General features: G+C 43.0%; 1 protein-coding gene across 3 annotated transcripts; it reads left to right on the top strand.

Annotated features, from left to right (window-relative positions):
- On the top strand, positions 1-26247 carry myh7ba (myosin, heavy chain 7B, cardiac muscle, beta a). Of its 3 annotated transcripts, XM_034167255.1 has the most exons (44): positions 1-82; positions 303-467; positions 824-927; positions 1008-1151; positions 1256-1412; positions 1497-1524; positions 1781-1877; positions 2452-2475; positions 2577-2669; positions 2745-2808; positions 4146-4244; positions 4330-4433; positions 4517-4655; positions 4750-4868; positions 7639-7788; positions 7996-8166; positions 8242-8421; positions 8499-8631; positions 8712-8788; positions 9128-9215; positions 9875-9992; positions 10084-10207; positions 10408-10544; positions 14540-14795; positions 14895-15137; positions 15782-15958; positions 16100-16245; positions 16335-16425; positions 16505-16894; positions 17558-17684; positions 17787-17905; positions 18007-18203; positions 18290-18473; positions 19281-19446; positions 19528-19652; positions 19747-19862; positions 19946-20138; positions 20227-20430; positions 20536-20661; positions 21320-21490; positions 21590-21694; positions 21783-21878; positions 23609-23743; positions 26140-26247. In XM_034167255.1, exons 2-44 carry the CDS (start codon positions 371-373, stop codon positions 26149-26151), a joined length of 5826 nt encoding a protein of 1941 aa, XP_034023146.1. In that variant the 5' UTR covers positions 1-82; positions 303-370; the 3' UTR covers positions 26152-26247. The 3 variants fall into 3 exon arrangements, with proteins under 3 accessions (XP_034023146.1, XP_034023145.1, XP_034023147.1); XM_034167254.1 differs by lacking the exon at positions 26140-26247 and having other exon boundaries at positions 23609-23916; XM_034167256.1 differs by lacking the exons at positions 1-82; positions 303-467; positions 824-927; positions 1781-1877; positions 26140-26247 and having other exon boundaries at positions 1011-1151; positions 23609-23761.
- Positions 26248-27140: the final 893 nt, after the last annotated feature.

Here is a 27140-nt window from a genome sequence, read left to right as displayed (position 1 = left end):
TCAGGGTATAAAGCAGAGCCCCTCTGAACGAGCTGTTATTTCGCTGTGGCCGTCCTGAGGTCAGCGGGCAGCTTTTCCTTTGGTAGGTTGATCATTACGCGCTTTTTACGCGCGGGTCGGCCGCCCTTTAAAGTGAATGGCAGAGTCTCAGTTTGACCCACAGAAGTGTGGAAGTCTTGCTTGTGGTCAGTGGCACGTGATCGTGCACGCGCTCCGCTTTGCTGTCTCTTTTGCGTTTTTACGCATTTTTGGCTGAGACCCCCGCTGACCCTATAACGCAAACTTTTGTCTTCTTCTCTAAGGAGTTCCGCATCTCTTCTGTGTCATCGCCACGTCCGGCTTTGAGTGGGACCGCTGAGGAGTTGCCAACATGTCCCGCCTTGACTTGAAGGAGTTCGGGGAGGCTGCGCCGTTTTTACGCAAATCAGAAATGGAGCTGCTGGCGATGTTCAACGTCGCTTTTGACGGTAGGCCGAATAAGGAGGCTCCAAAGAAACGGGACCTTATAGGGCGCATCGTTTTAATGGTCCTGAGTTCAGATTTCAATTGGCAGCTGCTTATAAAAGACCAAAAAAAAAAAAAAAAAAAAAACTGCTGATGTAACAACTTTTTTTAGTGTTTTGAGAGGAAACAGACAGGCTGAGTTTAATCAGTACACAGACAACAAAATAAAATGACTTTAATGAGTGTGAATTAACTAATCAAAAAATGAGAAATATCTTAGTTTATAATCAGAAAGATTCAGACCTTAATCATTTTTCACAATTACTCAGTTATGTTTTTTGACACCTTGTAAACTCTGGAGTTGCAAACCTTCTGCTAGGTAAGAAGCGAGCATGGATTCCCGATGACAAAGAGGCCTACATCGAGATCGAGATCAAGGAGCTCAGCGGTGACAAAGTCATCGTGGAGACCAAGGATGGGAAGGTCAGTGTTCATCTACCAGCTTGTCTTTTCTGTCAGTGAAAGACATCTTCACTTGTGACCTTCCCGTGTCCACCTCTCAGACGCTGACCGTGAAGGATGGTGACATCCAGCAGATGAACCCTCCGAAGTTTGACATGATTGAGGACATGGCCATGCTGACCCACCTCAATGAGGCCTCTGTGCTCTTCAACCTGCGCCGACGCTACTCGCACTGGATGATCTACGTGAGTATCCTGTGATCTTCTCCCTTTCTGACCTTAAAACTGTTGTGTTTTCGGTGCCGGATCGTTCGTGTTTCTGTTTTAACGTCGTGCTGTTGCGGCCTTAGACTTACTCCGGCCTCTTCTGCGTGACGGTGAATCCCTACAAATGGCTGCCTGTCTACACAGCGCCTGTGGTTGCTGTGTACAAAGGCAAACGCCGCTCAGAGGTGCCACCCCACATCTACTCCATTGCAGACAATGCCTACAACGACATGCTACGCAGTGAGTGGTCCTGACAAAGACGTGTACAATCACACCCTCACACTTTTATTGCATGCAAACCTGGACTAATTTTCTGTTCCACAGATCGGGAAAACCAGTCCATGCTCATTACGTAAGTAACTACACCTTTTAAAGAGCCTTTGAAACTGTCTGCATGAACGCACCTGTATAGAACCTACACACACTAAAAGATTTTACTTTTTTCCTTGCAGAATTTTGCTTTGTTTATAAACTGCTCCTCACATTTTTTTTTCTTTTTTGCTGCTTCTTCTTTTGTAAAATGCAAGCTAATATTTTAGCTTCCTTTACCAGTTTTGTGACCGGTTTTTATCTTTTGTATGTATACTTTATTTTTCACACTCCTGTAGCGGAGAATCCGGTGCGGGCAAAACTGTCAACACGAAACGTGTCATTCAGTATTTTGCCATTGTGGCAGCTCTTGGGGAAACATCTGCTAAAAAAGGAGTAAGGCCGACATGGCAATCCATATTTTGTTTCCCCACCCCCTTTTTCAAGCTTTTTTTGGTGTATTGCCTTTATTTTATTTTATTTTTTTTAATCCTCATGTTTTTTTTTTTGGTCCCAGGACTCCTTCAGTGTTTTTCCCCTTAAACCTTGTCCATACATTTAATGGTAAATGTAAAATCTGTTTTGTCATCACCTTCATGTCACACTGCTGTGTCCTCATTGATATATCTTTTTCATTTTCCGTTTTCCTCTTCCATGCTTTTATTTAGAATTTTTATTTTTGGAATCTGAATTAACACCAGAAAGCTGTGAATTTCCATTTATCGTTTCCCTTTGACTTGAATTTTGGCTTTGACTTTTACATGTCTGACGCTCATTTTTGTTCCATTTTTCTCTCCTGAGTTCACACCACACTTCATCTTTGGTTGCCGGCCATTGGTTTTTACCACAGCTTTAACATTCAGTTTCTAATGTTTTTTTCTTTTGCTGTTCCCCCGTTTTGACTGAGAAACGTGTCACTGTTGAGACATGATGTTGCACTCACATGTGAGCTTTTCACCTCTTTTTGCAGCAAGGTCCGGCCACTAAAACAGGGGTGAGTTTCAGCTGCTGAACAAAATAACTGCGGCTACATTTATATTTGTAACTTCTGCTCATGTCACTTTATCAGACGTGTTATAAAACTTGCTGTCACAGGGAACTCTGGAAGATCAGATCATCGAGGCCAACCCTGCCATGGAAGCATTTGGAAATGCCAAAACTATAAGGAATGACAACTCATCCCGTTTTGTGAGTACTATATGTACTACAGAGTATGTGCATTCAGTGCACTTCATGAATATTCTTTGCTCTTTTTCTCCACAGGGCAAGTTCATCAGAATCCACTTTGGGCCGACTGGGAAACTTGCGTCGGCTGATATCGATATTTGTAAGTTTATGGAAAAGTTCTTTTTTTTTTTTTTTTTTTTTTTTTTTTTACACGTCATATTAAAACATTAAGCCTCTGAGCATTCTACTCACTTTTGATAGTTGCTTTGTTTTATTTTCATGTTTTGTTTGTTAAGCTTCATTAGTTCTGGTTAGTTTTTGTTTCCCGCTCAGAAATGCATAGAGAAATGCAATAATATCACCAGTGATTTCTGTTGTAAGTTACCATGAACTGTCAGTGGGTGTTAATAACGTAGTGCATAAGTTACTGCATAAAAGAGCACTTCAACCCTCTGGACCACAAGCAGTTTCTGGACGTTTTTGGCTCCTGTCATTTTTACTTACGTTTCACTGCACCTTTAAATCCTGTGCCTGTGTGGCAACAGCAACAAGGCTACAGAACTCAAAAATGTTTTGTACAGCATAACACAGTTATGCCATTCATCATAAAATAAGAAAAATATTTTTAAATTGTTTGATAGGTGTTTTTTTATGGAATTGATAGCTGGGGGACTGATATTGGGTTAGTAAGGTTAGACCTTATTTGTGTGAAGCGCCTTGAGGCAACTTTGTTATGATTTGGCGCTATATAATTGAAAATAAATTGAAATTGCGAAAATATCTGCAACATTTTTCTACATATTACCAATTTTGGTAAGATTTTTGATGTTAATGAATTTCAAAACACATTCAGTGGCCTGGCAGTGTTCATGTATTCACTAATACTTATATTTAGTTTATCCGATTACTTATGGGTTCTGAAACTGGAGACGCTGTATAAAATTTGTTGTAATTCCTAAATGATGAATGTGATATTTTTGTTGAATCCCATGAATTAAAGCTAAACGTCTGCACTACAAACACAGATTTGTTTAATTTAAACTACAGCGTGGTGTTGTAAAGAGGCAAAATTACAGAACTTGTGCCATGTGATTTTTGGGATTTTTATATATTTATTTATTTATTTTGTTTATAAAATTTTGAGGACAAATTGCATGTTTCAAATTCTGTTTACCATTTCTTATATTTGTCTGCTTTTGCTAAATACTGCTAAATTGCTAAATACTGTCTACCAGCGGGTTGTGGAATTGAAATGTTTAAGTTCATTTAGAACTTGATTGCCGGTGCAATATTTTGAACATTTTTTGAAAAGGGATTTCATGTGTATGCACAAAGGTGAGTCGAGCCGTCTGAGGCTGTTTGCTATGAATGCTTTGCTCTGACTCAGATGGTAAAAAAATTTAATTGTTCTTTAATGTTTCAGCCTAATAAAACTCCAGCACTGTATTTAAGCACCCTTTGTAATGCCAGCATGTTGTATGTTTCTGTATCTTGCAGATCTTCTGGAAAAATCCAGAGTGATATTCCAGCAGCCCGGTGAGAGGAGCTACCATATCTACTACCAGATCATGTCGCAGAAAAAACCTGAACTTTTAGGTTTGTCCCTCTGATGTTTATAGATTTTTTTGACGGACAACAGCAGGAGGCCTGGAGGTACAATCTTTTGTGGTTTTTGTTGCAGACATGCTGCTGGTGTCCTCCAACCCGTACGACTACCACTTCTGCTCGCAGGGCGTGACCACTGTGGAGAACCTCGATGATGGACAGGAGTTGATGGCCACGGATGTAAGAGTTTTTCCACAGGGACAGAAAACTGTTCACATTCAAAGCCCTGATGAACACACGTGTCCTTCTTGTCCTCTCCGCAGCATGCCATGGACATCCTCGGCTTCCTGCCCGATGAGAAATACGGCTGCTATAAAATAGTTGGAGCCATCATGCACTTTGGCAACATGAAGTTCAAGCAGAAGCAGCGTGAGGAACAGGCTGAGGCTGATGGCACTGAAAGTACGAACCGGTGACAGCATCTGACATCAACAGCAGATCACAAAATGCAGATCATCACTGAGTTTTTCTGTCTTTGTGTCATGTTTGGTCACAGGTGCAGACAAGGCCTCCTACCTGATGGGGGTCAGTTCAGCTGATCTCATCAAGGGCCTCCTTCACCCAAGGGTGAAGGTGGGTAATGAGTACGTAGTGAAGGGACAGAACGTGGAACAGGTGAGTAAATACATCAGTGTGGTTTCACTTCCTTGTCATCAGACTGAAACTAACTGTCATTCTACTACTAACTATCTATACACACTCCAAAAAGGCAATACACTGCTCAACTTAAAAAAAAAAAATTAGGGGAAAAATACATGTGGCTCTTTTTTTTTAAGTAAGTCCAGCTCAGCCACAAGCAAGTGGACACCATCACTTTCATACTTCGACTAACTCAGTTTAGCAAAGCGTTTAGTGAAGTGGTTTAATACACTTGACTTGCTTTGTGCTCTACAGAGTTAATTAAGTTGAACCAATTTAATTGAAAGGTTTTGATGTTATTAGGAAGCCAACATGTTTCACTTAAGTTGTTCTAATGTCTTTCTACTCAGAAATGTCCATAAAAATAGTTAACTTAATTTTTTAGAAGTTTGTTTTCATTTTTAACTTATTTCACTTAAGTCCGAATAAATTACATGTTATAATTCCAGTTTTACTATCAAACTTATTTTAAAACCACTGCTGTCCTCTGTTTAACAATTTTTTAACTGTAAAAACATTTCTGTACCAACATCTTGTAAGTTATCAAATTATTAAAAATGTGAACATGCAAAAATCTTTTTTATGCTCAATTTAAGTTATACAAACTAACTCCATGAAGCATTTTTAGAGTGCAGGAATGTGTTGATTACTATTCCATTAAGTGTTTAGTCTATATAATGGTAAAAAGAAAAATAACACTTTCTGAAATCCAAATGCAACATCTTATAATTACAGTGGAATAAAGATAAATCTGAAATTTTAAAGAATGGATGTATAGAGTGAAACATACTCATACACATTGCATGTTGAATAGCACACAAATTCATTCTGTGTGACTCAGTGACACATAATTTATGTTTTTTGTGTGGACTTGATATTTGGGGAGGTGATGGTCTCGTGTTAAAGCGTTGGGCTTGAGATGAGAGTATCCTCGGTTCAAATCCCAGCCTGACTGGAAAATCACTAAGGGCCCTGGGCAAGGTCCTTAATCCCCTAGTTGCTCCCGGGGTGTAGTGAGCACCTTGTATGGCAGCACTCTGACATCGGGGTGAATGCGAGGCATTATTTGTACAGCGCTTTGAGCATCTGATGCAGATGGAAAAGCGCTATATAAATGCAATCCAATTACCATTTACCATTTGAACAACTGTTAGAAATATGACCCATTTTATCCTTGGATAACACAAAACTCTCCCACCATATTTCATCCATATTGATGCCAAACTGTCTGAGTTAAACTGCAGAGGTTGACCTTTCAAGGTCACTCAAGCTCAAAGGTCATGTGACCAATAGAAAATTGATTTATAATTTCATATCAGAGTTAATAGTAACCATAGTTGTTTCTTCAACCAATACTTACAAACCGCCATTCTAAACACCCCGTATGCACAAGCATTGGCCAAATGTTCGACTTTAGCCTGTGACCTTTAATTTGATACAGTTTTCCTCAAAAACAAATTAGCTTGTCCTGTTCACATACTGCTGGACTAAAAACAATATCCCCACAAGTGCTAATTAAAACTTTAATGCAATCTGAGCCACACCAACCTTCACGCAAATCTTAACTTGTTACTCTTTTTTACTAATTTTATTTGTATGCTGGGACATACAAATGGTGTTCCGACCACGACCCTTAACAGGATAGGTCGTAGGGTGTGAATGGGTGTTTAATGTTCTTTTTGTTGGAATGGGCTCCAGCAGACCCGAGATCCTCCATAGGCCTTATTTCTTCTTCTTCTCTTTTTGTTGGGGACTGTGACTCGTGGTGGAACAGGTTGTTTCTGAGTGGAGCAAGTTGTTGGATTGATCCCCTGACTAGTCTCTGTAACCAAGATGCTAAAACCCAAATTGCTCCCTGTTCCCATCAGGGAAAAACCAAAGCAGTTGCAGTGAATTAATGGTTAAAGCCGCGACCACGTAGAATACGATACAGTCTGCAGAGTCAATGGGTTTTATTCCTGAGCTGAATAATGTTTGCCGCATGCTCACTTTCCCTTTATCTACCAGATTAAAAATCTAAAAAACAAAACTACGCACACACTCACACCACTTCTTTAGATACACCTTGTTAGTATCTGGATGGACGGGAAGCAGTTCAGATCTGACTCTAAACACAAGGATTATAGACCACCTTTTTGTCTTTCTTTCAGGCTTTATCTGAATTAGGATCTAAGTTGTGGAAAATTGTTTTTCCCGACATTCTCCTTAAACTTGTTTCACAGAAAGTAGACTTTGTAGAGGACTTATTGGTGTTTGTTTGTTTGTTTGTCTGTTGGTTGTTAAAGTTCATTTATATATTTTCCTGTAAAGGGAGGTGTGTGTGGATCGGGAGGTCTGGGCGGCTTTGCTTGAGCTGCTGCCCCCGCGACCCGACTCTGGATAAAGCGGAAGAAAATGGATGGATGGATGGATGGATGGATGGATGGGAACAAACTATTGCAGGATTCTGGTTCAGTCTCTATATGTTTACAGTTTTTTTTTGTGATGTCATGGTGAACAGACAGAAGACAAACCCTGAGTGGTGCTAATGAGTGCGATACTTCTTCTGTCATGTGACTGGTTGACTAAAACTACACACGAGGCAGAAACTCAAGATGGAAAATAAGCCACAGTGGAACAAACAAACACTTGTATGCTGATGAGCTTCTTAATCCTGAGTCTCCACACACAGTGGATTCTGGTATCTAAGCAACAGGGGCTCTCCACGTGAATGACAGCTGTATTCCTCCTGCTGTGGGCGTTCTAGGTTACGTACGCTGTCGGTGCACTGGCCAAAGCCACTTACGACCGCATGTTCAAGTGGCTTGTGGGACACATCAACCGCACCTTGTACACCGCGCTGCCTCGCCAGTTCTTCATAGGAGTCCTGGACATTGCTGGATTTGAGATCTTTGAAGTGAGTCCATCCACACTGCAGTTTTTGGATCATGGATAAATCAAAGCGTGTTTATTATTTGAATATTTTGAAGCAAATTAGTATTTTGCTGCATTGTCACTAGGTGCTGTCCCGTGTTTTCTCCTTCTTGTGTAGTGTTCGTGTTGTTGGTAGCAAAGCCTGCCGTGCACATCTAACCTTTCCTCTGAATGCCTGTTCCTGTTTCAGCTCAACAGTTTCGAGCAGCTGTGCATCAACTTCACCAATGAGAAACTGCAACAGTTTTTCAACCATCACATGTTCATCCTGGAGCAGGAGGAGTACAAACGGGAGGGCATCGAGTGGACCTTCATCGATTTTGGGCTGGACCTTCAAGCTTGCATCGATCTCATCGAAAAGGTAAATCAGACATTTGGTTTATTTTCAGTAGGTTGTCTCAAGGTCAGTGTAAAGAACAGCGTGTGCTTCCTGCAGCCGCTGGGCATCATGTCCATCCTCGAAGAGGAGTGCATGTTTCCAAAGGCAACCGACAGCAGCTTCAAAGCCAAGATGTTTGACAATCACCTCGGCAAATCGCCCAATTTTCAAAAGCCACGCCCAGACAAGAAGCGCAAGTATGAGGCGCACTTTGAGCTGGTGCACTACGCTGGCGTGGTAAGGGGCGACACTTAGAATAATTTTGTTTCACATCTGGCACATGCACGTATTTATGTCCTCACTACCTGTCACAGGTGCCATATAACATTTTTGGCTGGCTGGACAAGAACAAAGACCCACTGAATGAGACAGTGGTGTTGTGTTTCCAAAAGTCATCCAACAAACTGCTGGCGTCCCTGTACGAGAATTACATCAGCTCAGACACAGGTATGGTCACGGTCTGACAGGAGACAGGAGGAGAGACGCCTCAGACTGGGAAAATTAATCCCTCTGTTTCCTGTGTGCAGTGAGTGAGATCAAGCCTGGAGTGAAGGAAAAGAGGAAGAAGGCCGCCTCCTTCCAGACCGTCTCTCAGCTTCACAAGGTGAGACTGAGTCCATGTGTCAGTGCAGACTGATGACTGACAGCCGGCGTTTTGTGAGCTGTGAGAACCTGCAGGCGGCGTCTCTGCACAGCTGGGACGGAGGCAGTTAAGACTTGCAGTGATGTTTAGGGCAATGATCACATGAACATCACTTTAAGTCTGTGCTGGCTCCTCTCACTAATGCTTCGAGGATAACGCGTCTTTTTCAGATCAGTGTGTGTTTTTGGTATTTCTGCACTGGCTGATGTTACACACACAAAAAGTTCAAGAATAATCCATTATTTTTACATTTACTCCTTGAAGATGATTTATACAGTTTTTTTTTTTCTCTCACTCCAGGAAAATCTGAACAAGCTGATGACCAACCTCCGCAGCACCCAACCCCACTTTGTGCGCTGCATCATCCCCAATGAGACCAAGACTCCAGGTATCACAAAGTGCTACTTAATCAACTCATCATCTGCAAAATGTCTTGTAAATCAACAACGCCTCTACAAGTCACTTATAAAGTACTGTAGCCACGAGGCAATAAAACGTGCTCTGGCAAAATTTATTTCAATAAGGATGAATCTCGTCAGGCAAGTTACCTCAGAGGTTTGTGGCCTCCCTTGGTCTTTAACTCGATTTATGTAAGCAGACGAGAGTCTATGGCCTGCTGTGGGCGGGACTCCAGTCCAGCTCATTACTTCCCCAGCCAAGACTGGTGCCCATTTACAGTTGGTTGCCCTGAGACCATTTATTTAATCTTTCTTCAGGAAATATAATCAGGACTGACTGAGTTAACATTTGTGTTGGAAAAAGTTATTTTGAAATGTTATCACAGTATTTTGGCAATTTGGAAAAGTTTTTTTTTGTTTGTTTTTTTTTAAGAAGATATCTCCATAACTATAAGAGATTACTTTAAATTTTATGTGTAAGTAGAGTTCATGGACATCCAGTGTTGAAAATGTTGGTAACATTGTGATGTGTCTCCAAGAGCATGCTATAAAATCAGATGGTCCCAAAACGGGCGCCTGTGGTACTCCATCTATCACAAGTACCAGTGCAACATGGACTAAGCTCATGTATGAATTGTGTTGGGCACAGGGCGCATCGATCCGTTTATGGTGCTGCACCAGCTGCGCTGCAATGGTGTGCTGGAAGGCATCAGGATCTGCAGAAAGGGATTCCCCAACCGCATCTTCTATGCTGAATTCAAGCAGCGGTGAGACACACCACTCACTTTAAAATGAGACACGCACGCAGATTCACACTGTTCATCAGTCCTGAAAGATACTTCAAATTAATGGTTTCAGCTATCGCATCCTGAACCCACACGCCATCCCAGAAGATAAATTTGTGGACAGCAGGAAGGCTGCAGAAAAGCTGCTGGCTTCTTTGGACATCGACCACAGCCAGTATAGATTTGGACACACAAAGGTGCGAGGAGTCAAATCAGAAGCAATTAGTGATGATTAAAGTGCTTTGAGATTATATTTATATTTATGATAATCAATTAAATCCATTTTAAAACCTAATCTATCATTTATTATTGTCTCTGCTGAGACTAAATCAGTGGAATTGCTGCCAGACTTTGGTTTAATGGTGCTTTTCTTACTCATTTCTCTCGGCTCTTGCAGGTGTTCTTCAAGGCAGGTCTGCTGGGCCACCTGGAGGAGTTGAGGGATGAGCGCCTGGCCAAACTGCTGACACTGCTCCAGGCAGCCGCACGCGGAAAGATCATGAGGATGGAGCTGCAGAGGTTGACCCTGAAGACGTAAGAGACTTTAAATATTGTTGACAAATTATTTTCTCCTTTTGAGCGACCTGACCAACTGTCATACCCATGAGCTAAACTCAATAATAAATTTTGCGGTTGCTGGATCATTGCCTCTTCTAAGGGCAAGAAGCTAAAGTTGTTAACTTTCTGAGCGATGCTGCATGAAAATGAGTGTTGAGGCAGTCCAGTCTGGCAGCAGTTACATTGAGGCTAAGGTCTTTCTCTGCGCTGCCGGAACTTAAAACCTCGTGTTTGCTTCGAGGCCTAACAGTTGCGGGGTCTATTTCCCTTGAAGTATTTAGATTCATTACAGGCTGCCACTCAAACGCCTTTGGTATGGAACTTCTCACATTCTTCGAAGGAGGTGATGGTTTAGACTGAGGATCTTCCTTCGTTCAAATCCCTGGAAATCACTAAGCACCCCTGGGCAAGGTCCTTCATTCAGAAGTTGCTCCCGCTATGCAGTTGAACACTTTGCATGGCAGCAAGCTGACACTGGTGTATGTGAAGCATCATTGTAAAGTTATTTGCACATCTGCTTCAGATGGAAAAGTGCTACAGAAATACAGTCCATTTTTATGATTGTTTCCAAATATCTGCTGCTTCTGCAGTAGAGATTTCACATCGATTTCCCCTTTTCAGTCAATCTGAATATAGTAGATAGGGATGTAACCAATTTTGACCCAGTCAGTACCAACTAAGGTGGCTAAAACAACACTTACAATCCAGTCTCAGTCTGCACAAAAACATGTTAACCTTCCCAGAGGATTACACAGGGGTCAACACAGAAAAATGTTCCAATCATATTGTGAAATACCTAATTTGATCATAAAAGTTACAAAAAGGTATAATTTGTACTATCTAGAAACAAGTAACTTAAAAACTAAATTACCTGAAAAATAAACTTGTAAGGTGGTACCAAAAATCCTGCTTGGCTCATTGACAAGTATATGAAACATGCACATTAGAGAAGGAAAAAAAGTTTCCCACACTTGCATCTCTGAGCAGGTTCAGCTGTGATCCTTTGGGCTGGTGATACTCTACACCTTAGTGTTCACTCCTCCTCTGCACTGTACGGCATCCAAGGGCAGTGTAGTTGGCGTGTGTGAGGCGCGTGCTTGTCCTTTTATGGTTAGCGGCCATGTGTGTGGCCCTGTTGGTTCCAGGGGCCCTGTCCTGCTCTCTTACACGTGCACAGACCTTCTCTCCCAGGTCTCCTGCCATTTTCTTCATCACACGCTCTCTAAATTAAACAATGCTGACGATGTTCTCAGAGCCAGGTGACAACATGTGTCAAGTGGCAGCTGCATGGCCCTCCCTAAAAATACAACTCACAGACCCCCTCCCTGGATGCTCCATGGCCCCTGGCCTCTTTTGTCCCCGGCGCCTGCACTTCTGAGTAAGTGCATTGGCAGGATATGTGGCGGGTGACAGAGGATTAAAGCTGGTCACCAGACAGAGAGCCGTAGTTTCTAAAAAAACACAGATACTCACCTTTGAGAGGCGCACGGCGTGGAGGCATGTCAGATATGCCTCATCCACTCACTGCCGCCCCTCTAGTGCCTCAGTGCGTGTACAGGCCTGTGTGCACTCAAACTCACCCTCTGGACACTGACAGCAAGTCCTTGACCAATCTGCTTTAGATCCAAAATTAGAGATGTCTGACACGCTGTGAGACGCCGCCCGACTAGGAATACATCACCGTCGTTTCACTGCGGCTATTATTTCACAGTACGTCCCCTCAGTGTGCGATTAAGGGTGTCTGATTAGTGACAGCAATCAAATAAAAATGCCCCCCCCCCAAAAAAAAAAAAAAAATCTGCTCCTGCGTTATTGGTGTGTCACTTGACCAATCACAACTATAAATGATTTTAAAAAAGCATAAGTATCTTATGAAGGGCAGCTGGACTGGGAGCAAAACCGTGTTGCAGCAAAATGGTTGCAAACTGTCATCACCAGCCTTTTCTAATCCTAAATCCCTTTGAACATCCGACTCAAGGTGACAGTCTCCCTTTAAGAACTAAAAGCCCACACCGAGGATCCAGTGCTCAGTCGTGTTGGATGTATCAGCCATCAAAACTAAGCCCCTTCGGCTACTCCCTTGTGGTCGGCACAGCAGGTCAAAGGTGGATCTGCACTTTGAATTTGACACAAGTTTTACACTGGATGCCCTTCCTGACACAACTCCACATTACATGGAGGAATGTGGCAGGGATTAGGGTTTGAACCTGGACCCTTCCACAATTAGCCAAGCGTACTAACCGCTCATCCATCACCCCGCTACAGTGTACGCAGCAGCCATCAATGTGACAAATTCAGTGCCTTCAGTGATTTGCTGCAAAAACCCTGCTTGGAAAGTGGTTTGCAAATATGCATCAAATTAAATAAATAAGCATATGCAACACAAAAGTATCAAGATTTCAATAGAAAAATGAGAAATACAAAAAGAGTTTCAATAAAAATTAACACAGTATTATGTTCACACAATTGTTTTACAATCACGGATTCTACTTTGAGACACCCGTTCAGAACGCTGCCTCTCACTGCGGTTTCAGGATATTTACAGCGTCACCAGTCCAAACTTTCCTTTCCAACACCCTCGGGTGTTCTGATGCAATACCACAACTTTTTAAAAGTCTGTTTAAATTTTTGAACTCCACTGAGTTTTCATTCTGATTTGGATGGACTGACTGAAGAATCACACACAACAGTTCAGCTTCCAGTTTGTATATAACTGGGCTGCCCAACTTGGGGCCCATGGACCACACAGTATTTCCATTGTGTTGACCTGTCACACCTATTAAGAAACTCTCTGCAAATAAATTACTGTTGTGTTCTTTATAATTTGCATTTGTTTAATCAATTATTAAGATCCTACTGTCTTACGTACAATTTGTACATGTTTAATAAAGCCCCTCTATCTATCAATCAGTCAAAACAATATTTACTTTTTAAGAGCGGAAGTTGTGCAAATCAAGGAATATGTGAAGATCACCCTCTGTGCATTTGCAAGTATTAATGACACAAATTCAACTCCATAAGAAGTTAGCTTTGAGTTAGCAGACGTTAGCGTACACATTAACGCCTGCAAAATGTCTTGTAAATTACTCCAGAGGTGTCATCAGGTTACAAAAACAGTGTTTTCAGTTTTAGAAGTGTTTGTTTCTTGCTAGCCTTTACATAATATATGACACAGAGGTTATATTTGCACACAAGCAAAACAGTTTTGCAGCTAGCTACCAGCCTGTGATGTCACCATGCTAACATCCACAAAATGTCTTGTAAATAATTCAGAGGTGTTATTAGGTTCCAAAAACAGTGTTTTCAGTTGTAGAAGTATTTATTTCTTGCTAGATTTTATATAATATATGAGAAACATGTATATCAACACACAAAATTAAGTGATTTTGGAGAGAGCAGCCACTGACATCACAATGCAGCTCTACTCTGATTGGCAGTCATGCCTGCCACTCAAAAACAAAAGTGAACAGATTGAAACAGAATGTCTTTTAGACCTCTTAAAATAGGTTATCCATCTTTGAACATATCCAAGATCTGTGTCCCAAGAATGTTCCCAGTAAATTTCAAGCCTCTAGCAGTAATAGGACTGGACTTATGCTGAGCACAGTCAGACACACAGAAAGACACACAGAGCCTTTGCAATACCCGATGGCCACATTTGATGGCCTCAGGTAACAATGAAAATTATTCTGTATCTCTTCCATCCACATCAACTGTGTCCCTGCTTTTCTTCTTTTATGAAAACTGACCTCTTTATGCATTATATTCTCCTCAAAGTCCAGCTGCTGAAATGGCACGATAACGTGTGACACCCTCAGCTCTATGTTTTGTTTTATCCTTTATCACACATGTAATTTCCAACCATGTAATGTTTCAAAATGATTTACAACAAAGTGTGCTAAATAATGTTAATCCTACGCCATATAAGGGAGGTTAAAAGGTCTACTGATATTTTTCCTTCATGTTTTCAGGAATGCTTTGTTGATCATCCAGTGGAACATCCGGGCCTTCTACGCTGTCAAGCACTGGCCCTGGATGAAGCTCTTCTTCAAAATCAAGCCTCTTCTGAAGAGCGCCGCCACTGAAAAAGAGCTGGCTGCTCTAAAAGAGGAGATGGCAAAACTGAAGGAGGCCCTGGAAAAATCTGAGGCAAAGCGGAAAGAGCTGGAGGAGAGGCAGGTCAGCCTGATCCAAGAGAAGAATGACCTGTCTCTGCAGCTGCAGGCAGTAAGTGGAACTCCTGATGAAGAAACAATCCAGGATTAAGAATTTTCAAACATTTCACTGATGTTTCTTTTTGATGTCTTGTTTTCATTGTATCTATAGGAGCAGGACAATTTGGCGGATGCTGAGGACCGATGTGACCTTCTCATTAAAACTAAGATCCAGCTGGAGGCCAAAGTTAAAGAACTATTGGAGAGGCTGGAGGATGAGGAGGAGATGAACGCCAATGTGCTCGCCAAGAAGCGTAAGCTGGAGGATGAGTGTGCTGAGCTGAAGAAAGACATAGATGATCTGGAGATCACCTTGGCCAAAGTGGAAAAGGAGAAACACGCCACAGAGAACAAGGTGAGGAGAGCCAAAAATGGACCATCTGGCTTTTCAGTTCTCAAATGTCATGTTTGTTTTAGAAAGCATAAACTAACTGAGAGTTAACAAGGTCCAAGAGCAGAGGAAAAACCTTGAATTCAGTAACCACTGTTCTAGCGACCATTTGGAGGCTCTGATCTGTGATTAGACTGCATGTCAGACAGGGCCATTAATTTTGCCGACGGACCTCTACGAACTTGACTTTTGAACAATTTGGGGTAACAAAAGTCTGTCTGTCTGTTTGTGAATTTTCATTTAATTTTAATTAGGTCTATTTGCCAGTACGCTCACGTCAAGAGCAATGCTTTCATTAACATTGAAGGTTGAAAGTTTGGCTGACCCTTCAAAACATTCCAGACCATTCACTGTCTATTAAAACGACTTTTCAGTAATAAGTACCATCTTATGTTTCTAAATCTAAATCCATGTCTTCTGGCTGTGGGTGGTGGATCACATGACCCACTGTGTTATCCCATTATGACAGTGTTATAGTCAAGCCACAAACCCACAAGACCAAGGCTTAAATAAAGACTGTTAATTCTCAGTTGACGAAATCTAGAACTTTGAAGTTTTTTTGGTTTTTAATTAAAACCCAAACTTAAATCTTTTCTTTTTGCTTGCAGGTGAAGAACCTGATTGAGGAAATGGCAGCTTTGGATGAAAACATTATGAAGCTGACCAAAGAGAAGAAGGCTCTGCAGGAGGCTCACCAGCAGACTCTAGATGACCTGCAGGCAGAGGAAGACAAAGTCAATTCTCTGACCAAAGCCAAGACCAAATTGGAGCAACAAGTAGATGATGTAAGTTTTTGTTATTTATCAAACATAAAGTTAAAAAAAGGAACGAATAAAATCAGATTGGTTGTACAGATGAGGCCATGTGCTAACTGACTGATGATATATGTCATAAGAAAAGCATCTTATTGTTGTTATCTGAATCAGTTGGAGGGCTCTCTGGAACAAGAGAAGAAGCTGCGCATGGACCTGGAACGAGTCAGACGTAAGCTAGAGGGTGATCTCAAAATGTCCTTGGAATCTGTCATGGACCTGGAAAACGACAAGCAGCAGCTTGAAGAGAGGCTGAAAAAGTGAGCACTAACGTGCCACCGCCAAAAAAAGAATGATCTTGTCCTGGTTTTGTGCAGTCAGTGTGATCTAACCTATAATGTCCCCTCAGAAAAGACTTTGAAATGAATGCGATGAGCTCAAAGATTGAAGATGAGCAAGCCATAGTCAACCAGCTGCAGAAGAAGATAAAGGAGCTACAGGTGGACATTCAAGCTGCTCAAACTTTACCGCAACAGGAACACTGTCACGATGTAGTCACTAAGTGTCGCTTTCCCGTAGGCTCGTTCAGAGGAGTTAGAGGAGGAGCTGGAAGCTGACAGGGCTTGCAGGGCCAAAGTGGAGAAGCAGCGTGGTGATGTGGCTCGTGAGCTGGAGGAGCTAAGCGAGCGTCTGGAGGAGGCCGGTGGAGCCACCTCAGCCCAGATTGAGATCAACAAGAAGAGAGAGACTGATTTTCTGAAGCTTCGACGAGACCTGGAGGAAGCCATGCTGCACCATGAGGCCACCACTGCAGCCCTGAGGAAGAAGCATGCCGACAGTGTAGCAGAGCTGAGCGAGCAGATTGACAGCCTGCAGCGCATCAAGCAGAAGCTGGAGAAGGAAAGGAGCGAGGCCAAGATGGAGGTTGATGATCTGGCTTCCACTGTGGAGCAGCTCTCCAAAGGCAAGGTAAGTAGACAAACCACTGCGAGACCGAAACCAGAGCCGGTTTCATCAAGCAGTGTCATCTTGTGTAGTTGAATAAACTCACTTACTTAGTTGGCTTTTTTTATGTTAGTCGTTGCACAAAACACGAGCTAAAGTTTTGCGTTACACGACTAAAGTTTTTAGCCTGGTACAGAGGAGGCTAATCTTATTTTAGTCAACAAAATTTCAGTGTCTTACCTCAAAAAAGGCGGCTATCGTGTACCACCAGTTGATGGAGGGGGAAGGAAAGAGAGACTTGCAGCAAGAGCAGGTGTTCTGAGACTGGAATAATCCATTGGAGATGTTTACGGACGCCGAGGTCAGGAGCGCTTCTCCTCTGAGGTGGCGGACTCAGCCATGTTTGTAGCAGATGGACCAACCCGAAAGTAAACAAAACTGTAGCACATTTGAGGCGTTTCTTGGCAACAGTGTTTGTGAGGCCGCTATGTCCATGAAAATTGTTGATTCATGTAAAACAGCGAATGTACAAGTTTAGCCATCGATGTGAAATGATGATTAGACCAATAATGTTGGTCGACTAACTGTAGTCGACTAAGTAAGTTTCATAGACTTAAAGATTAGACTGCTTTATGAAACCGGGCCCAGGCCCGTGTTTGAGACACTGACTTGTACTTTGGTTTGCAGGCCACTTCAGAGAAGACGTGCCGTCTGTTTGAAGATCAGTTGAGTGAAGCTAAAGCAAAGTGGAAGAGCTCCAGAGGCAACTCAATGACGCCAACACCCAGAGGGCCCCGCGCACAGGCCGAGAGTGGTACGGGGCATCTTTTTATCATGAATCTAAAAAAACAAATAAACAAACGATTGTAACACACCTGTAATAAATGCTTGTTCATGCTGGTTTCCCTCCATGTAGCCGAGGTTACCAGGAAGCTGGAAGAGCGTGAATCCATGATCTCCCAGCTCCAACGTGCCAAGAACTCCTTCAGCCAGAATGTTGATGAACTTAAGAAACAGCTGGAGGAGGAAAATAAGGTCTGCTCCTCATCACTGTGTCTCTTTGTCTAATGCAGTCATGTTTTGGAGTTGTTCTAAACCATCTATCTGATCTCCATCCTCATGATTGGTCCGTGTAGGCTAAGAATGCCCTGGCTCACTCGCTGCAGTCATCCAGACATGACTGTGACCTGTTGAGAGAGCAGTATGATGAGGAACAGGAAGCCAAGGCTGAACTGCAGAGGGCACTGTCCAAAGCTAATGCAGAGGTGGCCCAGTGGAGGACGAAGTATGAAACTGATGCCATCCAGAGGACTGAAGAGCTGGAGGAAGCCAAGTGAGTGAGAGCGCACTTCACTCACACAACTGGGTGTTATACGATGATCATTTGTATGAGTGACTGATGCATTTGCTCTGAAACAGGAAGAAGCTGGTCACACGTCTGCAAGAGGCTGAGGAGACAGTGGAAACTTCCAATGCCAAGTGTTCCTCGCTCGAGAAGACGAAACACAGACTCCAGACAGAGATCGAGGATCTTCTCATCGACCTGGAGCGATCCAATGCTGCAGCAGCTGCTTTGGACAAAAAGCAACGGAACTTTGACAAGGTAATGACACACAATAAATTTCCTAAAGGCAACCACTATCTTGAATGTCCTCAAAGACTGTAAATTTCTTGGGTCCTACAGTATAGTTCATTTCTTCATTATCTTATCTTATGTATGCAAAAGTCAGGTGTGTGCGTGCATGTGTGTGTGTGTGTGTCTGCATATCCAAATGATGACTGGCCTGTTGCTAAGCAATAACAACTGTGGAAATCATGTCATTATCAAGACAGTAATGGGACAGGAGATGTCCAGATACTTATAGACCTTTCAAATGAAAGTTCCTTCCTTCCTTCCTTTCAATTCTTATGATAAGTACACTTCACGTGTATGTTTGAATATTCATGAGGTGTTGTGCATTGACCATCTGTGGTTGTTTGTGGGCTTGTACAAGGCGGGTTATGAGGCAGGTCCATGTGCCCACAATTCAAAGTAATGTGTGATTTACAAAGGTGTGTGCAAAGTTTTACAAGGTTGATTTTTTTGTTTGTTTCTTTGTACACCATTTTCTTTTGCTCATACCTATACTTTTACTATGAAACAAGTGAGGCCCCTGGACTGTCAGAGGCAAAGCCATCTCAAATGTCTGCAAAATGTCACTTTGCTAGTTATCCATACATATGTGGTAACATCAGAATTGACATCTAGCCCCGGTTCTGGTGTTACAGGATGGTGGTGTCACTACTGTAAAAGGTGCTGTAAAAGGCCTACAGCAGTATGATGCTGCTTTGTATAGCAATAAGATCGTTGTTCCATAGTAATCTCAGCTATGAAAAAGAAACTTAAAACCTGTTCCACTGTGTCCTCCAGGTGCTGGCTGAGTGGAAACAGAAGTACGAGGAATGCCAGACAGAGCTGGAGAGTTCTCAGAAAGAGTCCCGTGGTCTGAGCACAGAGCTCTTCAAACTGAAGAACTCCTATGAGGAGACCCTAGATCATTTGGAAACCATCAAAAGGGAGAACAAGAACCTCCAAGGTACAAGCTGTTGTGTCCCACCTCTCTGGTGCCCTGATGGAACATGAAAGACAAATTGCTTGTTGTTCTCCACCTCCACAGAGGAGATAACTGACCTGTCAGATCAAATCAGTCAGGGGGCGAAGATGATCAACGAGCTGGAGAAGATAAAGAAAGGGCTGGACCTGGAGAAGAGTGAGATCCAAGCTGCTTTGGAGGAAGCTGAAGTGAGTAGTTGCAGATTTAGGTCATGCCTCCATGTTTGTGCTCTGTGGGATAATTTGGACTGAGACGAGCCATCCGTCTGTCTGTCTGACTCAGGGTACTCTAGAGCACGAAGAAAGCAAAACTCTCCGGATCCAGCTGGAGCTGAACCAGATGAAGGCTGATATGGACAGAAAGTTGGCAGAAAAGGACGAGGAAATTGACAACCTGCGGTAAATTTCACCACCAAACATAGAAATAATTCCACCAATCAACCACTCTTCTTCACGTCCTGATGTTTTCTTCCACTGTGTAGCCGTAACCACCAGAGAACACTGGAGTCCATGCAGGCCACCTTGGATGCTGAGGCCAAGTCTCGCAACGAGGCGGTGCGCCTGAGGAAGAAGATGGAGGGTGACCTGAATGAGATGGAGGTGCAGCTCAACCATGCTAACAGACAGGCAGCTGAGTCCCAGAAACTGCTGAGGAATCTGCAGGTCCAAATCAAGGTACATCCATCCCGGTGTTCCTCACCCTGCATGTCAGACGAACTGAGACAAAGCACCATCAACATGTTTTCCTTCTTGATGTGTGCAGGATCTTCAGCTGGAGCTGGATGAGACTATTCATCAGAACGAGGAGCTGAAGGAGCAGATGGCAGTGACGGAGCGCCGAAACAACCTGCTGGCAGCTGAGGTGGAGGAGCTCCGGGCACTGCTGGAGCAAAACGACCGCTCGCGTAAGCTTGCTGAGCATGAGCTGCTCGAGTCCACTGAGAGGGTGAACCTGTTACACTCTCAGGTAAGAAGGTCCAAAAAAATACTGAACTGAATCACTGAAGAATATGAAGACAGTTTTCCTGGAAAAGAAAAGGAAATGAGTCTCAAAAGTGACTCTTTGTTCCAGAACACGGGGCTGATCAACCAGAAGAAGAAGCTGGAGAACGATCTGTCCATGCTGTCAACTGAGGTTGACGACGCCATCCAGGAGTGCCGCAATGCAGAAGACAAGGCTAAAAAAGCCATCACTGATGTAGGTGTCATTAATATAGCCACTAACAATTATTTTCTATATAAAAATTTAGTAACTTAATGGTATCTTGTGCAGAAAATGAAGCAACACTCCATCTGTGTGTGTTGTTTTCTGATGTTTTCTTTCCCTTGTTTAAACAGCCAGGATGGAAAATGTGCAGTATTTTGGGTCACGAGGTCACAGAATGAGAAACACAGAAATTTCCCAACAATCACATTCAGAGGCTAAAATGTGGTCAGACTACAGTAGAATATATATATGGCTTTTCCCACATGCTGTCCAACCTGTTAAAAGGCTCCAACTGGTGTTCCTTCTGCTCCATTTGGAAGCAGCTGATGTGGGAAGTCTTGTTTTGATCCAGAAAAGCAGGAGCTAGTGCAACATCTAGTGGCAACAAACTGGTTTATAGCTCCTTTATTGTGAAACAGAACCATATGCAACAGTAAAGGGAACATAAACACTATTTTGCATAAAACAGTCATTTAAAGTAAAAGGATCTTCATACTTTGTTCACTGCCTTCACATCCTGAGATTGAGTTGTCATAACCCAAAACTCTTAACCTGCCAACTTCACCTATTTGTTCGTTAAAAAGGGGTCTGTTGATGTTCTTGGAGTTCCACAGTGTGTCATTTTAACTGTGATGATGTGTGTTTGTAGGCAGCCATGATGGCCGAGGAACTGAAGAAGGAGCAGGACACCAGTGCCCATCTGGAGAGGATGAAGAAGAACATGGAGCAAACCATAAAGGACCTGCAGATGCGTCTGGACGAGGCTGAGCAGATCGCCCTCAAGGGTGGGAAGAAGCAAGTCCAGAAACTGGAGGCTAAGGTGAATACTGGGAAAAATTCAAATCAAGGATGATCAGATTGTGTCTGCTGGTCGTTATTAGTAACGAACAGGCTGATCACTCGCTGTTCTCGCTGGCAGGTCAAAGAGCTGGAGATTGAATTGGAATCTGAGCAGAAGAAGAGCCAGGAGTATCAGAAAGGAGTGCGCAAGTATGAGAGGAGAATTAAAGAGCTGACTTATCAGGTACACCGGCAGCCGCTTGCCACAGCTCCTCCACACGTCACGCTGCAAAGAACGAGCACATCATTATTCCTCTGTGCTGTGTGTGCAGGCCGAGGAGGACAAGAAGAACCTGGTCCGCCTACAGGACCTCATAGACAAGCTGCAGGCAAAGCTGAAGAGCTACAAGAGACAAGCTGAGGAAGCGGTGAGTCTGTCAGTCAATAAGTCAACAAATACTGAGCTCGCTGAACATCAACAGCACCAAGCTTCCAAATATACAGCTGATTCCTTTTGGAATTAAAACCTGAGAAATGTGTCTTCAAGTCCTCATCCAATTTGTCCAATCAGGAAAAGAGATTCTTGCCAAATGTCCACTGTTTCCACAATAATTAAGAATAACATCATGGGGCTGATACACACCCTGTGCATGCTGCATACCCAAATAAAAGAAAACTAACCAGTGACATAAGGTGAGGACTTTGGTGTCTTTGGTATTCAGTCTCTTCAAAGGATCGGCTATATTTTGGCCATGTAGTGTTTCTCCATGCATGGTCCAGCACGATGTGCCTCAGTATTGAAGCTGGAGAAGCTCCAAGGAGATAGATGTTCACTTTTCACATGGCTGCGGTAGAGATGTGGAGAAGGATCGGCTGTCTGCATGGGTGGTTGCCATCCAGAACCCGTGGCAGGTCTGTGGCATGACACCATCACATGCTCAAAGACTTGACTGGACTACAAATTGTGAATCAACAATACAGTGCCTTGAAAAAGTATTTGGCCCCTTGGTATGTCACACATTTTAATTTGTTTATGCCATTTCAAATAGAAAATATCTTCCTTCAACATTATATGTGTCAGGAAGCATGTAAGGCAGAGGTCTTCAACTGATTCCAGAAAGGGCTGAGAGAGTGCAGGTTTTCTTTGCAACCACCCACTCCACCAGGTGATTTCATTGATTAACATCACTTTGAGCAGATGGAATCACTTAATCAGTGAAATCACCTGTTGGAGTGGGTGGTTGCAAAGAAAACCTGCACCCTCTCGGCCCTTTCTGGAATATTTTGGTGGAGTAGGGGTGTAACACCGGGTTGAACTGAGTTTTCCTTTCAGAATAGCCTTCAGTCTTTGCGGCATCATTTCCTTATGGTGCTGGAAACATTCCTGAGATTTCAGTCCATGTTGACATGTCAGCATCACACAGTTCCCACACCATTACACCAACACCAGCATGACTGGTTGATACAAGGCAACATGGATCATCCATGCTTTCTTGTTTACAACAAATGCTGACCCCACCCATGTGAATGTTGCTCTGAGTATTAATACCCCTCAGGCCAGCAACGGTTTTCCAATCTTCTATTCCTATTTCGATGATGCCATGCCCACTGTAGCTTCAGTCCCTGTTCTTAGCTGACAACAGTGGCGCCCGGGATGGCCTTCTGTTGCTGTCGCCCATCTGCTTCAAGGTTTGGTGTGTGTTCGGTTCAGAGATACTCTTCATACTTTGGTAATAACGAATGGTTATTTGAGTTACTGGCATCAGCTTGAACCAGTCTGTCTATTCTTGTCTGACCTCTGCCATCAACATGGCATTTTCACCCAGAGAACCGCTGCTCACTGGTTGGTTGTTCATTTTCATACCCGTGTCTGGAGATGGTTGTGTGTGAAAATCCCAGCAGATCAGCAGTTATATACTTGAACCAGTGCCAACATCACTCAACCTTTAAAGTAACTTCTGTAATTGCCATTTTAATGTGTTAACGCCTTCATGAAGTCAACACACCGAAATGCATGGAGTTTCTGGAAGGTGCAAATGATGAAGCGGTCAGTCAGTTTAGTCCAGTCGTCTACTTGTCACTGCTCGTGACAACTTTGAAAATGAGACCTTATTGGACAGTAAAAGGAAAACTTTCACTGCTTTCCTCCACTCTGCAGGAGGAGCAGGCAAACACCAACCTGTCTAAGTACAGGAAGCTCCAGCATGAGCTTGACGATGCAGAGGAGAGAGCTGACATGGCAGAATCCCAGGTCAACAAGCTCCGTGTCCGCAGCCGGGACCAAGGCGGCAAGGTCAGGATAGTAGAATAAGTCCATGGTACATTACGGAACAGGGTTTTTTCTGTTAACCTTTATCAGAGTGCAGAGCAGGTCTAAAAACTGCTCAACTCCATACGGTGCATCCGGAAAGTATTCACAGCGCTTCACTTTTCCCCCATTTTGCTATGTTATAGCCTTATTCCAAAATGGATGAAATAAATTTTTTTCCCCTCAAAAATTGCACTTACAACACCCCGTAATGACAACATGAAAAAAAAGTTCTTCTCTGCAAATTTATTAAAAATAAAAAACTAAGAAATCACGTGTAAGCAAGTATTCACACCCTTTGCTCAATACTTAGTTGATGCACCTTTGGCAGCCCCAACCAGTCCTAGCAGAAGACTGCCCCTCCCTGAGCCTGGTTCTGCTGGAGATTTCTTCCTGTTAAAAGGGAGTTTTTCCTTCCCACTGTCGCCAAGTGCTTGCTCATAGGGGGTCGTTTTGACCGTTGGGGTTTTTCTGTAATTATTGTATGGCTTTTACCTTACAATATAAAGCGCCTTGGGGCAACTGTTTGTTGTGATTTAGCGCTATATAAATAAAATTGATTTGATATGATGCCACGGGCTTGGTGCCCCTACCTTTGGGCAGTTTTTCCCATTCCTCTTTGCAGCACATCTGAAGCTCCATCAGGTTGGCTGGAGAGTGTCAGTGCACAGCCATTTCAGATCTCTCCGGAGATGTTCAATCGGATTCAGGTCTGGGCTCTGGATGGGACACTCAAGGACATTCACAGAGTTGTCCCGAAACCACTCCTTTGATATCTTGGCTGTGTGCTCAGGGTCATTGTCCTGCTGAAAGATGAACCATCGCCCCAGTCTGAGGTCAAGAGCACTCTGGAGCAGGTTTTCATCCAGGATGTCTCTGTACATTGCTGAATTGATCTTTCCCTCATTCCTGACTAGTCTCCCAGTTCCTGCCACTGAAAAACATCCCCACCGCATGATGCTGCCACAACCATGCTTCGCTGTAGGGATGGTGTCTGGTTTCCTCCAAACATGATGCCTGGCATTCACACCAAAGAGTTTAATCTTTGTCTCATCAAATCAAAGCATTTTATTTCTCGTGGCATTTATTTCCTTTTGGCAAACATCAGGCATGCTGCCACATGGCTTTTATGGCACCTTGACACTTACACGAATTTGATCTATCACACAAGAGTAAACGCGCCATAAACTGTGTGCAGCTGCGTAAAAGTGCAAACACCTGGTCTGCATTAATTTTGTGAACTCGTCGTGAACATTTGGAAACCTATTCGAAAACACTGCGTGTCACCGCATATCGTTGCACGCAGGGCATGTGAACGATTATGATGAGCTGTTACATCTATAATAAATATAATTTTACAGATACATGATCTAACTAATGAGAAGGAATGACAATGCAACTGTTTGACCAATCCATTTCAATATACAGTATATCATTATTTCAGACGACATTCCAAATGCGTTCTCCACCGCACAAGGATGCATTGGCTTGACTAATTGTGTGGCAGTGTGGGGATCAAATTCGTGCAAGTGTCAAGGTGCCTTTAGTATTGCAACTGGAATAATGCTGTAACATCATAAAAATGCGGAAAAGTGTTGTCCATTCGGCTGCTCGCGTTTTGTGTTCGGGGTCTCCACAGCGGATAGTCAGATCCACATTGGTAGTTGGTACAAGTTCTACGTCGGATGCCCTTCCTGACGCAACTCCAGTTTTACCTGGAGAAAAACAGCTGCTGGCGTTCCAAAGAGGTCTGCCGTCCAAGTACTAACCAGGTCCCGCACTGCTTAGCTTCTGAGATCTGACGGGATCAAGCTTACACAGGAGACTGGCTGCGAAATGCGGAAGAAGTGAAGCACTGTGAATACTTTCCGAATGCACTGTCTGTACACTTCTGCATGTTTGTATGCAATATCTTGACATAATTTGTGTATCAATATGGAACTTTGTACTCAAGGTCACCTCACCAAGACCTCAGACATGTGCGGTGGGGAGTACATTTTAGCTCTAATTGTGGCCACCAGGGGACAGAGTTCCTGAAACTTGTGTGTATGATAGCTTAAAGCTTTTGTATACAAAGATAGCTTAAAGCTTTTGTATACAAAGATACAACTTGATACAAAAGGTCACCTCTCTAAAACCAGATGGTTCTAAATTTGGCCACGAGGGAGCAGTCTCTGAAACCCCACTGTATGCAAGAACTTGACGTGATCAAATTTGCTATTAAATTAAGATTTCACTTAGACCAGGTACAACTTCAAAGCTGAGTTCAGTGACCCAGGTTAGTGTATTGTTCTTGTTTTTCTTGTACATGACGCACAGGATGCATTTGACCTGACATAACCTTATGTGATCATGGGGTTGCTAATATCACTGTGTTTCAGCTTGCAGAGTGAAGCCGAAGGCTGCAAACAAATGTGATATCTCGTGGGCCAGCTAAAACAGCTGTGCGCAACAGTGTGGACGCATGTTAAATAAAGACGTTAAAACCATTAAGTGTGTCTGTTTCTTCATGATAAAGGAATGTTATTAATCTGACAGACGGCTATTAAATAGGAGGCGGGGCTGGAGGAGAATTCCACATCTGGAAGAGGATTCTTGTTTAATACAGGAAGAGAAAGAGCTCAAGATTCAACTTTACTGAAATGCAACAGAAATATTAAAATAGACAAATGTGAGATTGTAAGCACTGTTTAATGCCATTAAGAACCATCTTCCACTAGTCTCATCAGCAGCTCCACTAAAACTTTTTGCAACACAACTGTTTGTATACTGCATCATCTTCAGTGCCCCCAACCCAACCCCCAAAAAAGCATCACATGATCGAACTTTATCTCTAAAAACCTCTTTATCATCTACCTTAGTAACATCAGAAGTGTGATATTAAACTGCAGTGATGATAATTTTGTTAAAAAAAAAAAAAAAAAGCAGCACAACAGAGCCAGGTCTTTTATCCTGGCACGACCGTCACTGTCTCACACTGAAATCAGCAAAAAGCTCCAGAAGTTCAGGTAGCTTCACTGAGCCAGACCTCAAGGATCCACATTAATACGATACCAGGACGTGAGAACCCTGAAGCCCAATAAGAGCGTGGGACTCACCCGTTACCTTTTACTGGGATAATCGCTCCAGCATGGAGGCGCTCTGGAGTCAAGCCACAGGAAGCTGCTCAGGCACATGTCCAGTAAAGACAAAATGAACCTGCAGCAATGCATATATCTATTCCAACACACGTGCACACCCATCAACATGGTGCACAAGTAAGAAGGAAAAAAAAAAAAAAAAAAAAGGCAAATAAAATGCTTTAGAAGCATTAAGTGGATGTGGGGAAGCACATTCACACAAACATCCCAAGTTAAAAATGCAATAAAAAATAAAATAAAAA

This window comes from Thalassophryne amazonica, chromosome 3 (assembly GCF_902500255.1).
Source record: "Thalassophryne amazonica chromosome 3, fThaAma1.1, whole genome shotgun sequence".
In the NCBI taxonomy this organism is placed as follows: Eukaryota; Metazoa; Chordata; class Actinopteri; order Batrachoidiformes; family Batrachoididae; genus Thalassophryne; species Thalassophryne amazonica.
The sequence above is the reverse complement of the archived record's forward strand: the minus strand, read 5'-3'. Positions and strand labels throughout refer to the sequence as shown.